Raw genomic sequence first — 19,762 nt, 5'->3', positions numbered from 1 at the left:
TATTAGATCATTGTAATGGGTTTATAGAACTGCAGCTTCTGTTACAACACACATTTTTTGGATACTGATAGCTGGAAAGGGTGTAGAATTTTACTATGTTGTTACCCAAAACTAAAATAAACACTTATCAGAACATGACCCGAGGAGGTAACAGAAGCATCACTATTTTGGACCAGTGAGGCAATCGCATCATTATGGCCTGAGTTGGACTTACAACTCGCTGCAAAAATCATTTCAAGGTCATATATTTGAGTTACTTTAGGAAGTTGAAGCTGCACAAAGGGGCAGTTAACTTTGCATAATGACTGGAAAGAGAGTAAACTAACAAGCTTTTCTCATTATTCATATCTTATATTTACAATAAAGACATGAGAGTGGTGTAACTGGGGATCCATGTACTCCTCGGAAGGTCCTGTTTCTCATGTTCTCATGAAGTCGGAATGTGGGAAAATGTGTTGTATTTGGGTGTAGAGCGTTTAAACTACACCTTGAGACCTCCGTCCAATATTTGCATGACGTAGAGCAAAGAAACAGGATCAGGTGTGACAGGCATATAAATAATTTCAAATGCATGTTGAACGTTAATCATAAAAATGTCTATATTTGATAAATACATGATTTTAGGTGCTTGTGAAAGATGAACATAAAGTTTGCAAGAGACTTTCACATTAAAAGATACTATTTACAGCTTATCGTAAAATAATGTTAAGTGGTTTATAAATGATTACGTCGGTATGTCGGATTACGTTGTGTACCAACATTTTTGCAGACTTTCAAAGTTGTTATTCAGACTTGAGGTGGCGCTCAGATGAACCAATATTTCAGATTTTTCCGACCCGTACATGCAAATAAGTCCTGTGAAGAAGAAAATAGGTGGAACTGTATCCAGTTTGAGCTTCAGATAAGGACACCACGTTTTCTCCTAGTTCTGCAATTCAGTACTTTACTCACACTACACTCACCTGACTATCACAGTCCATTCATTGCATCACTTTCCATCTCATCATCTTTTTCAAACTTTTGATTTCCATCCTCTTCCCAACAGAGCACGGACGTCTCACCCTTCATACAACATTACTGACTCACGTCCCGCCCAGCAAATAGACAATAAGAGTTTCACACATTTCTTTGACAAATTCCATCTGTATCCTTTATTTACATCTTGTGTGCGTCTGTACATGGAGAAAACAACATAACATCATGCTCTTACATCCTGGCTTAAGCGCTCATAGAAAATTGAGTGAGAGCAGAGAGAAAGAGCTACGAGTCCAGATCTTTGTCTTTTGTTCACATTTTCTCTTCCCCAACAGGTTTTCCATCACAGCTGTCTGCATCTGCTCGCTGTCAGTGTGAGCAGCAGGCCATCTATTTTGTTCATTAGCAGATCTTCCACTTAGTTTCCCATGGTTCTTTGTTTGTGTGTCATATATGAACTATGACCTGCGAGCTGATACTGTCAGACTGAATGATCTGAATGTGAGCTGTGCATTAAATCACTGGTCTAGCAGCTTCCTTCGAGAAAATGGAAAAGAAAGGTGATGGACCAAGATGTTTTGATTGATAAATGTTGAGTGGAAAGTAGATCTTATAGAATTAACTGTGAAAACAATGTCAGCCTGATACTTTGGCTCCAAATATTTATGTTCATCTTGACATGAAATAATTAAGGTGGCACTTTGAATAACTGTTATGTTAACAGAAGGCAACTCTTCATGTGAGATTTATAAAGTAATTGCAACTTATTTATCTAGACACTGTTAACATTTCTCCTCCCAACAAAAATTATCTTGTGCTGCGAATGCATCGTCATGGTTAAAAAACCTGCTCTACACTATGTAACTTACACATTTACACAAATTTCTACTCTGTTGTAAAAATTAATAAATTAGAACAATAAATAGTCTTTTATTTGACACAAGCAGCAGAGGTATCAAAGGGCTGATAACATAAGAGTTTTTTTCTTTGGAAATCCATAACAGGAATGTGACGAGGTGCCCCCATTCCCACTCTTGATTTTTAGCTTCCAAAGAGGACATTGGAACATAAAAATGATGGATGACTCAATTTAGCAGTTGGAGATTTGTTGGGGGGCACATTGTGATGGGTCAGTGATTTGAGCCAGTAAAGATTGTTTGTTGCCTTGGAATTTGGACAGCCTCTGCCCTCTTGTCATGTACCCCCAACCCCCAGTCCCACCACCTCAAAAGATGCCCAGAATGGCGTCCAGTTCTCCAGGCCTGAAGCGGTGGCTCACATGTTTCTCAACCCCCAACACCTTGCTATCGCTTTAGCTTGAGGGAGTGGAAAAGAGGCATGTGACGTGGGAAACAGGGTTGGGAAAGATAACCCTGCCACCGGGAACCCTGCACAGCACCTACGTATCAGGAGGCTGCAGGAGGCAGGAGGTGGGCCTACAGAGTTCATGTCTTGTCAGGTTGCCTCTGGGAGGTCATTTCACTGCACCAGGACACATGAAGTGCTGATTAGTGTTTGCATCGAGTGGGGAGGCCAGAGATAACTGGAGAGGAAGACAGATGTCGGGGGAAGTAGAGGGAGGGGGACGGCTGGCCCACTAGTTCCCACCAGGCTGCACTGAAGGATGTACTTGGTTTGATCCTTGGGAAATCTTTTGCCTTTTTCTTCTTGTTGTTCTCGCTATTGGCAACAAGTTGACAAGTCTGGACACTTTGTCTCTCCATTGTCTAAATGATGGCAACTGATTTTCATGTCTTTGGCCATGTTAGATGAAGCACCTCATTCTGTTTTGCCATTTAAAACATATTTGTCCACACTTGGCGCGACAGTACATGTACACTTCCGTTGTCACTGCGAAACCCTCACAGAGATTCCAACAGTTGTCCCTTTGTTGAAGACATTCTTGGCTTATCTGCTTTTCCAGCTTATTGTTTGTTCAGGGTCTTCCCTCCGACCGTAAGACTTTCTAATAAGTTAAACTTTCTCTAGTGTGGACTATCTGCAGCCACACTCAGCCACCACCATACCTTCAAACTTGTACTTGTAGGTGACAACACCTGTGTCATCCAGGTACAGCAGGGAGATGGGGTCGAGCTTGGTGGGCACACAGCAGGCTCGTCCTGCTTTCTGAGGACTGTTGATATTGACCAATGTCTGCACAATGGCATGCTTGGTGGGTGTAACATGCTTTGTCAGTGGGAATGAGCAAATTCCAGCACACTCAAAGGCATCGTAGCCTGTGGGTGCCAGGATCCAACTGTCCCATCCAATATCTTTGAACTCTACATAAAGAGATTGTTTCTTGCAATGGTTGCCTTTGGCATTGCGACGAATGCGAGAGGCTGAGTCATAGATCAGATTAGATCTCATTTGTAATAGGTCCTCTTCCTCTGGCTCAGCCTCTTGATCCCCCTCCTCCCTGTCCCTTTCCAGCTCTCCCCAAAGACCCCTTTTTAAATCATTCGGCAGAACCATGTTCGAGGTTTCGTGGTCAATCATCTCATTCAGCTCGCGCTTGTCATCACGATGATCACTGCTTTGGTCATCAGAGAAAACAATCAGCAAGGGTTTGTGTTTTTCTTCAGGTCTGGTGTCAATCTTCATGTCTCCTTCAGGTGGATTACTGCCTTTGTTGTCGTCGGTTGAACCCTGAACATTATCATTTGCAATACTGGCAATATGCACTTCCAACCTGTGCGTGGTGCCTTGGTCGGATTTGCGCCAGCGTTGGAGAGCAACAGTGAGGTCAAAGGCCTCCCATCCGTTATCAGTGCCGTAGACCTGGCGTGAAGCCAACTCCATCTGCTCTATCCGCTCTCTTCCCACTCTTAAAGCATCTCCTCTCACAGTGTTCTCATCTGTCGTGTTGTCGTCCAGGTCGTGCAATTCCAGTTCATATATTGTGACCTTGCGGTCGACACCAGCGTAGAGGTGACGGTCAGTCTGGACAAGGGTGTAGAGTCGAAGTTCTGCTGCTGTGATGCGTTCATGATGGGGGACTGACACGTTAAAGAGGAGGGGGTGACACCTCACTCCTCCAACACCCACAACACTCGGAGATGAATCTGGGAGAGACATGAGTGGTCAAATTAAAATTCTTCAATGATGTATTCAGCTGAGTTCAACACACTCAACAGAGCTTAGTATCATCCAAACCAAACTGAATTTGATCTAATTCACTTTACTGATTTTGGAACAATTAACTACTTTCTTAATTCTATTGCAAGCTGTTCTATTTAGCAAAAACAGCATTTTGATGTGATCATTGCCATGTACAAGTAACAAGGAACAGGGTTGTGACCCAGGCAAAAAAGTTAGATAAACTAAATTTGTTTTTTTTAGACGTGTCTAGGTTTTTCCCCCTTGTTAATATGGGTTCTTTTAGTAGATTTCCTTACTCTTGAGACAAATTGTGATTTGTGAATATGGGGTAAAACATTTTATTTAAAAAACATTTTTTTAAATAAAGTGATATTTAAAAATGTTTTATCTAGTACTATTTAATTTGGCCTTGCAGAGTGTGATGAAAAAAAGTACAGATAATATTTAAAAAGAAACACAATTAAACTAAACAAGGCAGCAAATAAGAAATAATAATGGTAGTTCACCTTTAGATCCATTTTTATAAATAACAGGGTAATTATCATAGAAACAAATTAGCAATACCTTCATTTTTGAAGCTGCGGATGATGTTGGCGGAGGGCATGGCAGTGTGGTCATTAGCAAAGCGGTTGTAGAGCTCCATCATGTACTCAGGCGGCTCCTCTTGTGTGCTCCCAGGAGGCAGCGGAGGACCCAAGCCCGACAAGTTGAAAGTCTGCATAAACTGTTCCTTCAGGCTCTCCAGCAGGCTCTGCATGTCCACGTTGCTGTCCTGCTCCAGCAGTGACAGATCCACCACCCCTCCATGCCCGTCTCCCAGCCCCGGAGCCGGGCGATGCCTCTGATGGGCACCAGAGATGGGACTGCTCTCTCCACAGAGAGGCTCCTGGAGGAGCAGGATGAAAAACAGCAACAGCCACGTCTTTGAGCTGCAGATGGTTCCCAGTTGAGAGACACAAATACTCGCCATGAGAGAAACAATCTGCAGCTTTCTATTGTATGGCCTCTGTGGTTGTCTATAGATGAACTGATGCAACAGTAAGAAAAATATCTCTGGATTCCGAAGGTTAATTTAGATATTATTCATCTCATCTGTTGCCTCAGAAAGCTCTGTTGTCCCAGGCAGTAGTCAGTTGTGTTGTTGACCCTTGGGCTGACCAGTGTGAGCTTCTCTGCAGGAGTGTGTATTCCTGCTGCTCTCCTCCAGATCTCACAGCATTTATTCGCATGCACACCTTTTGATGTCCTTTGCGTCAGGGCTGCAGTTCCTATGACAGGGTGGCAGAGGCTCGTCTTTGTCCCTCCGACTCATCTCTGTTGTGTCCTGTCCTCTGTCAGTCTCTCTCTGTTCTCTGCTCTCTTCTTCCCCGCTCTTTCTTTCTGTCCCTTATCTATGATATGGTGGGCTCTGCATTGCTTGGTGCTTATGGTCTCTTAGCTTGTGTGTGTGTGTGTGTGTGTGTGTGTGTGTGTGTGTGTGTGTGTGTGTGTGTGTGTGTGTGTGTGTGTGTGTGTGTGTGTGTGTGTGTGTGTGTGTGTGTGTGTGTGTGTGTGCGTGTGTGTGTTTGTGCGCATGCCTTCAACTTTGTGTGATGCACATGAGCGTGTGTTATCTCACAACCTTAATGAGGATTTTGTAAACACTGTCCTGTAGCCTCTTCCTTGTGGAAGCGCTATTTTGTTTGGGTGGGTGCTCCAGGCTTGATATTCTTCATTTGTTTATTTGCTTTGTAAATGGTGGAGTTCTGCGAACTGCTGTCTGGACTCCATTGACCATTTCCTTTCGACAAAATACTCTGTTGATATTGTCGAGTGCAACAGGATATATAAATGTCCAAATGAAATTGAAATGCAATGAGGTGTGAGGCCTTAATGATGGAGAATGAGAGATACTGAGCTCACAGTGAGTATAGAGTGAATTTCAAGTATCTCCTGAGGACAACAGAGTAGCACAAAATAATCACTTGTGTTCATTAGGCAAAGCTCCAATGTTTGCTGAAATGTTTTTCCTCTTCTGCTAAGCGGACACAGTGTCTGAAATGGCTTATCTGTGCACAAGAGGCCCCCTTTTTGGTGCAAGAGCAAATACAATGGGGCACAGACATAATCATGAGGGGTGCAAAGATTTTTATTACGGCATCAGCAACAAGAGAAATGATGCTTCAGACACCGGGTGAATCAATGAGAAAAACCTCCACCATCCAACATGTCGTTACTGCATGTATGGATATGCTGCACATGGTGGAGCAGACTCCCACCAACAAGAGGTCAGAGCTCTCAGATGTTTAATGACTCAAACGTCAGATTTGCATAACTGACTGATTCGTCATCTGAACCCTCATCCCATTCCACAAGCTGTCCTTCATTCCTGAGCTTCTTTGTGTGACCTGCAGATACACTCCTGATTGTGGCTCTTCACAGAGGTGGGAAGGAATGAACTTTTTCCTGCCTCTGCCACTCATCTGCCAGGCTGACAGTTGACAGACGTGCTGTTATCTGTCGCCCTGTGTTACTGCTGCCACAACAGACTATCACATCTTCCTGATGGCAGTCAGAAGGCCTGTCAGAGGCAATGTACACACAGTCAGCCCCCTCCACTTGGTCTCTATTATGGACCGCAGCGCAAAACATATGTGGATATGTGAAGGCCAGAGTTGCTATTTTGAGACTGAAAAACTTCCAACAGACAATATTTTGTGCTGAGATCTGCATTTCTTCCATATCACTTTTTTTTTTACATTGGAGCTTGGTTGAAAAAGTAATGCATGTGTAGATGATACCATCAATAAAATTGATTTATGTTAAAAACCTTCCAAGAACCAGATTTTTCATCAGTTTTACAAAACTGGGTATATTTGAAGCAGAATTTATCTGAAATAGAACAGTCATTTTGTTAAGTTTCCATCAGACACAGAGAAATGTTTGAGCTCATTTGGAGTCGTTGCTGGCTGCCCAAAACATGTATACTCTCCTTTTAGCTCAGTTTTTGTCCCCAATTCTTAAAATTAATTTACAAATTAAACAGTCTGAGGTTTGACTCTTTTTGTTCTGAAAAAAGCTGCATGTTGTCTCTGGAAACAAGGTTGTTGAGAGTGAACAGTGGGGTTGCCGGCGATACAACTAAACCAAGAAGCTGAAAGGTGCGATACCTACGTAGCTTGAAGCTGCCAGGTGACAGTTCTCTATACTGTATATATTTACATGTAGTCATTTGAGCCTTTGTCAATAAGGAAATGTATTGATTGAATGCAGTCTCTGGAGTGAATTCTGTCAGACCTTTTGGCCATGCTAACAACACAGCTCTGTGGATAACAACATATTCAGATGGTTTACGGGATAGTTTAGCCAAAAATGAAAATTCACTCATTATCTAATCACCATAATGCCGATGGAGGGGCTCAGGATCAGAGCAGACATTTAGGCATAAAACATGGTGTAAATGATGCCGCTTCAAATCGAATTTGAATGTCGGGGCTTGCCGACACTTGGATGACACCACAGGAGCAGTGTGGAGGCATGTTATGTTTCCATCTGTTGTTTTTTACGTTTTGAAGAATCGGCCCACATTTACTTCAATTGTATCGAATTCGTATGCTATAAATTTACCCCTGAAGCTCTAAATGTGTTTTGTGGACTCACACACTTCACCCACCTTCCATCAGCATAGTGGTGAGTAGATAATGAGTGCATTTTCAGTTTTGGGTGAACTATCCCTTTATCATACTTGTTACATATTAGCATGTTAGCGTGCTCAGTGCCATGATAGCATGCTGATGTTAGCATTAGCTCAAATCAGTGTTGTGCCTGTAGTGTTACAAGCAGCAGTAAACAAGGTCCTGATGTGTCAGTTTAAACATGTCAGCCCTCTCCACTGTTCACTGTACGCCTGCAGGCCTGTAGCAGTTTAATCACGTCTCACATTTATTGCCATTACCACCATCACATTGATGATGACAAAGTCTATGTACACTGATTTGTTGGTATAGAAAATACATGTATGTATGTATGTGATGAAAGATTATTTAATGCATTCATGCAACAAAACACATCTGTGCAGTTTTATTAATTTAACTGACCTATCAAATGAACTGAAATTAAGATTGTATTTGTATTGTCCACCATTACGATCAGTTCTCTGATCAAAGGGTGCATCTGTGGCATCAATGTGGCATCACCTGTCGAGTAGGTACAACAAACTTGTGTTGGATTGTAAGTCTTTATTAGGAGTTGTGATATTTAAATGTCTAATAACAGACTTTCAGGTCCAGACAGAGCTGAAATCGAAACCACCCAGTGTCATCCCACTGGAGGACAACAGTTCACAATCACCTCCTGTGAAATTAGCTCTGTTGAGGTTGATGGAGTTATGGATCCATACACTACTGAAAATGACATCTAGGTGGGAGCCTGAGTCTTTCTGCTGAGGAACTGCTCAATGTCTCTTTGCAGCTCTTCGTTGCGTCTCTGGGCCTCGTCTCGACTGCGCTCTGCATTTCTCAGACAGATCTCCAGAGCGGCCACACGGCGGCGCTCTGCCTCCAGAGCCGACTGGAGCTCTGCCACTGAGGCCTTCAGCTCCTGGTTCTTCTGCTGCACACTGAGAGAGACGACCAGGGTTCACATATAGAGTAACAAAGTCCAAAAGAAGAAACTAATTTTTTCGTCAATTTACGTCTTGGGAGTGATGACAAAAAACCTTGTCAAGAAAAAACTTTACAAAGTCACTTTGTGCAATGTTGAATATAAAAATATATAAATAAATATGATATTAATTCACTTCTTTCCTATACAAATCAACTTGTTTCAAGAGTTTTGGAGTAATTTTCTTTATTGTAATCCTTTTTTTTTTTTTCTTGATATCAGTATAACTGATGTGTTTCGTGTCCTTTGGAGAATTTCCTGAATATTAACATTAGTAGTAGTAATAAAGTTATAAAATCTTTACCATTGCTAAAACATTGATTTAAAAGTTTTGTATTAGCTTATCACAAATTACATTTTTAAGTTTTATCAAAGGAGGTGTACTTCATGTAGAGGTTGGTGAGGGTCTTATTGGTGTGTTGTGAGTTAGTATGAAGGTAAACACTGTGTTTCCATGAGACTCATCAGCTGAACCTACCTGTCTATAAGAGGCTGGTCGTCTTTCTTCAGCTCAGTCTTGCTGTCGACCTCCTGACCTGAACCACCCACTGGCAGGGTCTCCACACTCTTCTGATGGGACAGCACCTTGGTAGGATGGGACTCGGTGTCAGGTTTCTGGGAGACATCTTTTGAAGAACCTGTGCTGTCGCTTCCTCTGCGGGACGTGAGCGTAGGCTCCCCCTTCTTCTTACTCAACTGAGACCCCCCGAACAATGATCCTGAGCTCCGGAGGTCCAGGATCCTAAAAATGTCCTCTGACAATGTCTCGCTCTTCTCCTCCACCACCTCCTGGATGCGACTCCACCGGTTGAGTGCATCGGCCTTAGCTGCCATCCCGGTGAGGGGGCAGGTGAAGGTGGGCAGGGTCTGGGTGCGTTTCCGGGGACTTCCATGCCAGTCGTCTGTGGAATGTAAGACTTGGATTTGGGAGCTGCAGTTCCCTTTGTCTGGGCCTGGACTGTCAGCGTCCTCCTCCTCTTCTGGAGACTCAGACAGAGATGCATCACCCATCTGAGATAAACACAAAACATATTATTTACAGATATACAGCCTACATAGAAGTCTTTATTTGTGCAAAGTATGTAGGATCACCAAACTAACACAGTTTTAAGCTACAGAAGAAAAAACCTATGAATTAAATTGTCTGAAGATGTGTCAGTGGTGGATCTAGGATTTTTCAGGGGTCATAAAGGGGCCAACATTTACACAGAGAGGCCAATTATATGTTCAACAGTCTGAACAACTCATTATTTAGTAAGTAGCACATGCAAGTCATTCCCTTTTCAGTGTTAGCTCTTTAGCTTGGAGCAAAGTCACACATCATTGAATTCATATTGTGAAAATTGTTCCTTGTTCATTGTGAACTTCAAAAACGCTTAGAATTGTTTTTTATCAGATGTGTTCTTAGTATTGTTAATAGATTATTTTTTATTTAAGACTACTGACAGGACAGGGACACTTCAGGGGCCAATCAGATTTCAGCTGGGGCCAGTGCCCCCGTGGCCCCACCACTGGATCTGCCCCTGACATGTTTCTGACATGTTGATTCCAAATGCTGAAGGAAAACCAAAATAATAGGATGTGATGATGGTATGTCCACATGAATTTGCAATAGCAGCCAGATTACTCAGGTACTGAAACCATCAGAGTGACTTTGTATACCTCTGCAGACTCCCAACCCACGAAGCTTCGGGGAGTGTTCTTCTGGCTCTCTGCCTTTTTGGAGGGGGGGGAGGGAAGCACGTCTTTGGAGACAGGAAACAGTGTCTCATGCTGTCTGATCATCACTGTCATCAGCTTCTGGATCTGAGGAGTCGCTGAGAAGAAATCCAAATGACACAATGATCAAAATCTGAATTTTGTAATGCCACATGTCAATGCTTAATAAAATGGTAGACGCAGAGAAAAAACATTTTCACAGTCAATACATGGAAAATAATGATGTCAAGGTCATGAGATGACACATTTAATCACTTCTATATCTTCTCCGCTCCTCACATGGGTCAACATCTGTGGTAGGACACACATCCTATAAGTCACTTGACTTCCGATAAGTCAACTAAGCAAACTATGCTGCATATGTGTGCAATAACAAGACACAAGTTGACTGTTTAAAACTAATTTGCCTTATTTATGATTTAATTAAGAGATTGAATAACAATAGAAAAGCTAGTCTATTCACTGCGAGACAGGTCCCCCAAACTTATCCTGCTTAGGGCCTCCAGACGTACAGGGCCCACCCTGTTAGGACATGTTTGTTCTCACCCTTCATCACATCGATGGGATCTTCCATCTGAGGTTTCAGCAGGTTGATCCCCATCACTGTAGCCAAGTTCTCCACATTCATCTTGTTCACCTTGGAGTGTTGCTGCACCTCAAACAAAAACCTGGAAACAAAAAGGCAAAATGAACTGCTGTGGCTCAGCATGTGTCAGGACTGGAAACTGATCTAAGAACAGTATTGGTGTTTTTAACCAGAAGGACTCTGGGAGATGCAGTGAATGCACAGTAGATAGTCTTACTCAAGGACATTTCAATGAACATGTAGGGTGTCCTCTCCTGAACGTCCCATAATGCTTTGTGCTGCAGCTTCTATACTCACCGGCACACATAACTCAGAAGGTTGTAGTTGATTCTGGGGAGAAGAGAGATTTGTTTCTCCAACTTTTCCCAAGCCTGAAAGTACAGAGGGGCAGTAGGTTAAAACACACACACACGCACACACGCCCACACGCACACGCGCACACGTGCGCACGCGCACACACACACACACACACACACACACACACACACACACACACACACACACACACACACACACACACACACAAAGCCACACAGCCACATGGCCCTGGCTCATGACTTCAGAGGACATTACATTGACTTACATTGATTTCCTGGGGACTTAGTTACCACTTGCTTTACCCTAATTCTTACCCTTATCTTAACCTAAACCCACCTGTAACCTAGACCTAACTTTAACCAAGTGCTAAACTAACCTTAAAACTTCCTCACCTTAGAATTTAGGGATTTACATTATAGGACTTGCCCCCATAATGTGACTGTGTAAACAGGTTTAGGTAGTAATACCTGGACCACGCACACACACACACACACACACACACACACACACACACACACACACACACACACACACACACACACACACACACACACACTTACGTCTGTGTTGCTGCAGTCCAGCTGGTTGGTACAGTCCAGAAAGTCTTGGTACTGAGTCCAGGGCACCACAGGCTCTGGCAGCTCCCTCAGGTACAGCTTGAGAAGTGACGCCACTGTGTGGACATCTGTGTCACTGCGTGCAATGACACATTCACAATGAATATCCACTTACACTTTAACTGAACGTTATTCCTTCAACTGGTACTTGAGCCATGGAGCCAACGTTGGTTGCATGAGTTATCACAAGCATGTCATTTGATCACATGCTGTATATGGAGTCCTTTAACCTTTAAATGTAACATAATGTTAACTGGATTCTACACACATGCCTACATATGTGGCTGTTGTGTATCTTAGTTTTATCGACGGTTTTGTTCCATCGTGACAAGAGCTGTGTAAATATTTTAACTGGACTAAAAAGCATGTACATGGTGGGCTGCAGTGTCAACATCGTCTTAGTTACATTCTAAAATCCACTGGTTGTGACAAAAGCTCTGCATGACCTCATTGTTTGGGCCTCTGTTTTGTATATTTATCTGTGCAAAAGGGTTGGATTCATTTGTGTTGTTTTTTGAAGAATACAGTTAGAGAAAACACAAAATCTTGCTCTTTTATTTTTTCTTTCTGGCCTGAAATATCATAAAATCATGTGTCTGTGACCCTCGCTGGCTGTAACCGTGTGCTCCCTCACTCCGGGCAGACAAACATGTTAGACTGATGTTTTAGTGCTCTGTCAGAGGAGCTTGTGATGTTGAGTAATACAGACGCCCTCCTGTGTTCCTGCCAGAACAGGATGTGGTGTCGCTTTCAGCTCAGAGGACACAGAAATCAGCCTCTCTGCATCTCTCTCATCTCTCCCTGCTTTCTCAGCAGAAGAAAAACTGAAAAACTGTTGATTGACTGAGGTTAGGAGAGTTTCATCGTATGTAGCAGTGACCTTCTTCAGCTCATGCATTCACTAACCAGGTTTAAAGAAGGCTCAGAATTGTTTCAGAGTTCTAGTTTGTTTGAGAAGTGTGAAAAGAACATTTAATGTTCACTATTTCCTGTCTTTTTCAACTACAGGATTTCCAATAATATATGTAACATTCCTACATACAATAACACTTTCACAACCAATCAGTTCATCAAGAAGTTAATGATTATATGTTACATCACATCATTCTGTCCATACATAACCATGAGTGTATACCTGGGGAAGGACGGCCTCTCTCCAGCATCGAAGGCGTCTCTGAACTGTTTGACGGCGTTGTCCTGCCCCGGCAGGCGGAAGATGCCCTCCTCATTCAGACCGTGTTCTTTAATGAACTCCACACACTTCTGCACCAGGATCGGTACCATGTGAGGCCCGAAACGTTGCTCATACGTCACAGTGTCCATGAGACTCTTTCCAAACACTGTGGGGACAGAAACATTAAAAACAACACAGAGACTAATTAAAAGAAATTCATTTAAAATCAGAAAGTGCCGTTTAAAACCGTTTTCAAGCAAAAATAAAAGAGATTAAAAGAGGTGAAAGAAATAAAAATGATATATTAAATTTAAAAAACAAATTGAAGGTGTACCATTATACTAATAATTAATACGAGTATATGGAATGACCTTAGATTTTGTCAAATAGTTTAGTTAAAGGCTCTTACATATAAAAGTTTTCAATCTGGATTTACATGACATTTTTGACCAGTAACGGTATCAGAAAACATGTGACATGTTCGATCCAGCACTATTTCTGTTTCTTTTACACAGTGTGTAAGTCAGGGGTAAAGTAAGGTTCAACATTTAGGGGGAAGGATTTATTTACTTTCATGCCGAGAATTAGATGAGTAGATTCACTTTCATGTCCGTACAGTACATATGGCCATTAGATGATTAGCTAGCAATAAAGACTGCAAACTAAAAATATCAGCTGCTCTCTCAGCCAGGAACAGTCACTTCCTGCAGTCTTTTCATCATCATAATTTTGCAAGACGAACAGCAAAGACTCCAGGAAGTCATTGCTAAGCTTCATCACATAACCTTGGAAAAACTATTTTAGTCCTGATTGACGAAATTTTGTATAATATGTTAATCAGTGAGCTTTAGAGGTATTTTATAATCTTCAGTTAAATGACAGTGACATCATCTTTTAAGCAGTTTTATCGAACCTCCACTGGTCGGTAGTCCGATGACTCTGCGTATAGAGCGGACCCACTCCTCCATGTCACTCTGGGAGTTTGCCATGAACACATATGGACCTCGCTCTCTGTCTCCTGTTTTTCCTGTGTGAGTAGTTTTAGTAGTAGTTAGTAGTATGTAAAAACGGCATCATACAACAAAACCTTGAGCTCCGACTGTCACAAAAATTTTAATTCCTACCATACAGATAAGATTTGTCCCACACAGACCAGAGGATCTAGGATTTTTCTAAATCAAGGGCAATAAAGGGGCCACAATTTATATGTCCAACAACCATTCACAATTCCTAATTAAATAAGATGCACATTCTAAGTCATTCCTTGTTTACTGTTATCTCTATAACTTTGAGCAAAGCCACACATCATTATATATATTTCGAAAAATTATCCGTGTTCAGGCATATTGTGAACATATTTCAGGTGGCAGCCAGTGCCCCCCTGGCCTTGCCCTTGGACCCACCCCTGATGCAGACAGATACCAAAGAGCGACATGCAGCCCCAATGGAACAGGTGGAATTAAAAAACACTGGCTTTCAGGAAATGTTAAAGAGAAATATTTTCATCTCCTCTTTATAAAATAATAAAACAAAGAAGAAACAAGGCAGTACAGACAGGACCAACAAGGCAGTGCTGATGTATCACTGTTATACACAAAACTGGAATAAGGTGTTGGAATGAGCTATGTGAGGCCTAAAGTCACTTCTGTTCACTTTGGAGAGTCAGTCATATGCTCACGTGGTATGATCTCGAACAGGTACTTCCCAGGGTCGTCTGAGTTCGGAGGGAGTTCGTTAACTTTACAGATACGTAGCTGAATGACTCCCTGGAAAGCAAAGCACACACACAATGGTTACATCACAGCATGTAGGCTACAGCACAGTGCACCTCACCGTTCACCAAGTGTGAAGCCGACTCCTTTAATCTGCCACTGTCCCACTCCTTCATGTCTGTTTTTATACCAAGGTCAAAAGAAGCATTGACTCTAAGAATTTCTGAGTAACTCCTCATGTTCCTGTGGCTTTTTCTGTTTATCCATCATGTGGTGGGTGTGAGGCCATGTTCAATGTCCCTGAGTGCAATTATGTTTTTGGTTTTCATGAACTGTTTGACTAGCTCTTGTTTCTTAACAGGAAGTACATGAGAAGGAAGGAAAAACATGTAAATGTGTAAGAGAAGTGGTGAACAGAAATGAGACCATATCACGACTCAAAATGTCTAAAGTTTCAAGGCCAAAGTGAAAGCATTGTTTTTTTTTAACATGATAATATAGTCAACAAATTTGACCACAATCTCTGAATGTTTATCAGAGAGTAAAGGGATTTCATATGTGCACATGTGTAGCCACTGCTGTAACATGCCACTTTCATGGTGTCACAGCCTCTACTCTGACTGTTTTGAAGGTTTACCTACACCATGCACACCATGCACACCATGCACACCATGCACAACATGCAAAGAGAGGATCATCAACATCTTGTTTTCATCCCACTTCGACATATCTACAGAGTAATAACAAAGAGTGCAGGAGTGCAAGATATAAAAGTTTTAAATGACTGGGGACCTCTCATGTGTGGCTTCAAGCATTATTCATGTTGTTTACAGGATGTGTGGAAATGATCAATGAGCCATTTCCTATTACGCTATGAACTTTCTGTACATATAAAACATTTTATTGAAAAATACTGACTCTATATTACCTTTTTTAATTTAAATGTTTTCATTCACAGCATTCTATTCTATATTGTTGATATCGTAATCTTGCAAAAAGCTGGCAGAATAGAAAAAAATAAAAAACATATCTGAAATATACTTAAATATGTTTAAATAGAAAATTGACATTTAATAACATAGAGATCATTTTGATGACAGTAATCTCACATGTAAGTTATTGCATGTGCCAAATAAGAAAAGGTAATTGGAGCATTTTAATTTAGGAATATGCAGCATTTTAATGAAAACATCTGCTCATGTGTTTCATGCCAACAAGAATTGACGGTTCAATAATAATAATCATCATCATCATCATAGTAATAATCATCATAATAAGGAGTGTCTCACCTGGACAGTGGTCTCCTTGTCATCTTTGTGGTAGGTCAGTGTGCTGCCTCTCAGCACAAAGTAACGCTGCTGCCAGTTCTTCACCAAAGACCTCTGTTGTTTCTTGAGCCAGCCGGCCTTCAGCGGCCTCTCCATGGACCTGGGGGATCGCGGCGAGCCCGGCCCGGTGCCTCCCTCTCCAGGTACCACAGTCCTGGATCGTGCTGGCAAAAGAAAAACACACCACAAGAAAGCAGATGGGGAAAATGTTTCCAAGAACAACAATCCCCAATGTGTGCTGTGTCACATTTGAAGCTGTTAGAACATTACCAAAACACAAGTGCTACTCAGGTCATACAGAGCACTTCCCCCTTCTTCATATGCATCAGCCTATCAAGGTTGAGAGACCTGCTCTATGTCTATTTTTGTTCCCCGTGCATTCAGGCTGAAAGGAAATTGCTGGTCAGAGCTGACCAGTTTCCTGTGCACGGTGCATGAATGTAGCTGTAATTCTTCTATGTGAAAAACACAATAGTCTGCAACAGACTGACCAACAAACAATAAGAATTTAAGTTCTATATAATTCATAAACATCTGTCTGTCTGTATGTATCATAAATGAACATCATCCTATTTTGAAGTTATTCTACGAACGTGACCCTTCAATAATATGTGTCACCCTGGCTGTGAGAGGCCACGATGGGGAGGTTTGATGCTGTGGTGAAGGAACAGAGGTTGAGGTGTACGTGGCCCAGAAAAGACAGAGTCAGATGGAGACAGTCTGAGTAACACGCAGAGTGGTGGGACAGAAGAGATAGCGGGAGTGGGATTGAGCCCCGTCGCTTAGTTGTTCTTCAATTCACTGTGTCTTCTTAAGAAGGATGATGGAGGAGAAGAGAAGAAGAAGGGCTGCACAGGGATAAACAGGAAGCTGCCACCAAATTGCCACAGGGCCGGACACGCTTTGAAGGCCTCCACCTAGACGCTAGAGAGTCCTTTGGTGTCATTTTTGCGAGCATCCGCCGCCCATGATTTGTGGAGAGTTAACACGTGCTGTTGAGGAACTCTGAGCCCACACGCAGAGGCCGATGTCACACCACACCCTCAGCTGACAAACACACAATTCCTTTCAAGTAGCCTCAACTCATGATGAGCCAAGAGCATCACTGCACAAAGCTTACTTGATACGGTGGAACATGATATTCACAGTCTCCTGGTGACTGTGGAGGAGTTTGTATACATTGGAAGAACAAACTAATATTTTATTTAATTAGATATTCGGCCAAAGAATAATACACTGTATGTACATGTCTACATATTTCTTGCTTGGGTGTACCCCGCCTCTCGCCCAATGTCAGCTCCACATTGACATCGATTTCTGTCCCTACTGTGACTTTGTAGACAGATTTAGGTCCCTACAAAATGAGTAATACCTGTAGCACACACACATATGCACTGCACACATGCGTCATATACACACTGTCATACTCTATATGTGAGCACAGTTACATCGGCTACAGACAGCACTGAAGTCAGAGCCCTGCCGAATCTTGCATCAGTTTCCTGCTGTGAGCCTGCGTCACTCCTGTTCCACAGAATGTAATAAAACATGGGCCACGTAAATCATCACAGGGCAAGGAATCAATTAAGGAATCACCAGCTTTCAGATGTGAACTATACTTTCATACTGAAAAGTTTGTTAGTAAAAGTGGCTGATATACAGTCGACATGAAGCAGATGAAATGTGTGCAGTGAAGGCTGCTACTTCCTTCAACAGAGATCAACAACAAACCACTGATGTAAGATTGAGTCACAGCAAACACGATGCATGTTGTGCAGCAGTAGTGTGAACAACTGAGCCTGTCTCTGCTTGTGTGTGCAGGTTCTGGTCCAGGCTCTGGTCATCTCACGCCTAGACTATTGTAACTCCCTCCTGGCAGGTCTACCTGCTAGTGCCATCCGACCTCTGCAGCTCATCCAGAATGCAGCAGCTCAACTCGTCTTTAACCTAAATTCACTCACACTACTCTGCTCCTCCGCTCCCTTCACTGGTTACCAGTGGCTGCCCGCATCCGTTTCAAAACATTATTACTTGCGTAACGTGCTGTGAACGGATCGGGTCCAGTCTACATCCAGTACATGGTCAAACGTTACCCCCCAGCCCGTTCACTCCACTCTGCTTCGGCCAATCGGCTTGTTGCTCCCTCACTGCGAGCTAAACACTCAACAAAATCACGACTGTTTGCTGTCCTGGCTCCTAAATGGTGGAATGAGCTCCCCAATGACATCCGGACATCAGAAAGTCTACATATCCTCCGCCACAAACTAAAAACACATCTCTTCCGACTATACCTTGAATAAAAGTTTAAACTAACAATTTAGTAGCACTTAAATGGCACTTACTTATAGCACTTTGTAGTTTGGCTTTTTTGAAGAAATTGTACTTTCTTGATTGTTGTTGTTCTGGATTCGTACCCTTATGGTTGAATGCACTTATTGTAAGTCGCTTTGGATAAAAGCGTCAGCTAAATGAAATGTAATGTAATGTAATGCAGATATCAGACAGCTGCAACTGTTGTGCCATCTTAGCCTGAGAGGAACTGAGGCATGTAACTGCAGAGTCCACCCTGTGTTAACACTGGTGAGCAGATTATTAGTGAGTCTAGACTGCTGTGCAGTAACCTTAAAATACACTGTACACTGTACAAACACACACACACACACACACTCACAGTTGTGTGTCCATGACTTCAGAGGACATAACATTGACTTATATTGTTTTCCTGGAGACTTACTCTATTTGCCTAACCCTGATCCTTACCCTGACCTAAACCTAAACCTAAAAGCATGTCTTCACTTACATCATTATTACATAATTATTTTTGTTCCCATAAGAAAAACAAGTCCCCATAATGTGACTTAGGTCCCCACAACATGGGTTGTCCTTGATCAGTCTTATTTCAACCTCTGGCAGTTACTATAAAAAACACTTGAGAGTCAAGCGACATCAAAGTAATATATCACAGTCCATTCTATATTAGGTGACAATGATGTTAGACTGAAAATAACTCCTACATAACCTCTACAATCAACATGCAACCACACTGGTGGCTGCATGTTGATTGTAGAAGTTATGTAGACCCACAGAGAGAAAACAAGGGTGTATATATATATATATATATATACACACATGCCCCTTGTTTGTGGATTTATTTTCTGTATCTCTTCTGTGCCATCCCTGTATTGCTTCATGGTAAATAAGGACATTTTACAATTAGATTACAATCCTGTTAAATGACAGCATCAGTTAAACTGTCAAGTGCCTGAAAATGTCAAGTGTGAATGTGTTGCATCCTCACTGCTGACAGCGAGCGCAGCACAGCCTCAGGCTTACCTATCCGACCTGTCTCAGCCTTGAAGGTGCTGAAGTCCCAGTTGCGAGGTAGTTTCAGAGACATTATCCTTTAAGTGGTCGCACAGGTCAGTGGTTCATCTCACACACACACACACATACACACACACACACACACACAGACACACATTGATACACACTCACACATGCAGACAAGGAATGGAGATCTCGCAGATCATACTTCCTACTTCCTGTGTGTTCATTTGTTCTTCTCCTTTTCAGCCCATCATAACGCGTCG

At 42.3% G+C, this 19,762-nt stretch overlaps 2 protein-coding genes and 1 long non-coding RNA gene across 3 annotated transcripts; 1 reads left to right on the top strand and 2 right to left on the bottom strand.

Moving 5' to 3' along the window:
• The first annotated feature begins 1,090 nt into the window (after nt 1-1,090).
• On the top strand, nt 1,091-12,927 carry LOC117767527. Its single transcript, XR_004614896.1, has 3 exons — nt 1,091-1,535; nt 3,907-3,912; nt 12,917-12,927. It is a non-coding gene; the product is annotated as an uncharacterized LOC117767527 (long non-coding RNA).
• bmp10 (bone morphogenetic protein 10) lies at nt 1,572-5,503 on the bottom strand. The gene is made up of 2 exons (XM_034595257.1): nt 4,642-5,503; nt 1,572-4,040 (listed from the first exon to the last, which is right to left on the bottom strand). Exons 1-2 carry the CDS (start codon nt 5,045-5,047, stop codon nt 2,971-2,973), a joined length of 1,476 nt encoding a protein of 491 aa, XP_034451148.1. The 5' UTR covers nt 5,048-5,503; the 3' UTR covers nt 1,572-2,970.
• Nucleotides 8,086-19,762, bottom strand: arhgap25 (Rho GTPase activating protein 25). Its single transcript, XM_034595256.1, has 11 exons — nt 19,506-19,762; nt 16,134-16,336; nt 14,811-14,898; nt 14,046-14,159; nt 13,094-13,298; nt 11,902-12,034; nt 11,321-11,394; nt 10,984-11,105; nt 10,381-10,535; nt 9,197-9,729; nt 8,086-8,674 (listed from the first exon to the last, which is right to left on the bottom strand). Exons 1-11 carry the CDS (start codon nt 19,567-19,569, stop codon nt 8,473-8,475), a joined length of 1,893 nt encoding a protein of 630 aa, XP_034451147.1. The 5' UTR covers nt 19,570-19,762; the 3' UTR covers nt 8,086-8,472.

Source organism: Hippoglossus hippoglossus, chromosome 9 (genome assembly GCF_009819705.1).
Source record: "Hippoglossus hippoglossus isolate fHipHip1 chromosome 9, fHipHip1.pri, whole genome shotgun sequence".
In the NCBI taxonomy this organism is placed as follows: domain Eukaryota; kingdom Metazoa; phylum Chordata; class Actinopteri; order Pleuronectiformes; family Pleuronectidae; genus Hippoglossus; species Hippoglossus hippoglossus.
Note: the sequence above shows the minus strand (reverse complement) of the source record. Positions and strands in the feature narration are given on the sequence as shown.

What these genes read in the sequence shown, in the direction of transcription:
- bmp10 (XM_034595257.1), bottom strand. Translation starts at nt 5,047, where the DNA reads ATGGCGAGTATTTGTGTCTCTCAACTGGGAACCATCTGCAGCTCAAAG. An exon ending in CCGCAGCTTCAAAAATGAAG is followed by an intron (nt 4,041 to 4,641) that starts GTATTGCTAATT and finishes TGTCTCTCCCAG; the next exon opens with ATTCATCTCCGAGTGTTGTG.
- arhgap25 (XM_034595256.1), bottom strand. Translation starts at nt 19,569, where the DNA reads ATGTCTCTGAAACTACCTCGCAACTGGGACTTCAGCACCTTCAAGGCT. An exon ending in GGCTGAGACAGGTCGGATAG is followed by an intron (nt 16,337 to 19,505) that starts GTAAGCCTGAGG and finishes TTCTTTTGCCAG; the next exon opens with CACGATCCAGGACTGTGGTA. An exon ending in GACCAGCCTCTTATAGACAG is followed by an intron (nt 8,675 to 9,196) that starts GTAGGTTCAGCT and finishes CGTCTCTCTCAG; the next exon opens with TGTGCAGCAGAAGAACCAGG.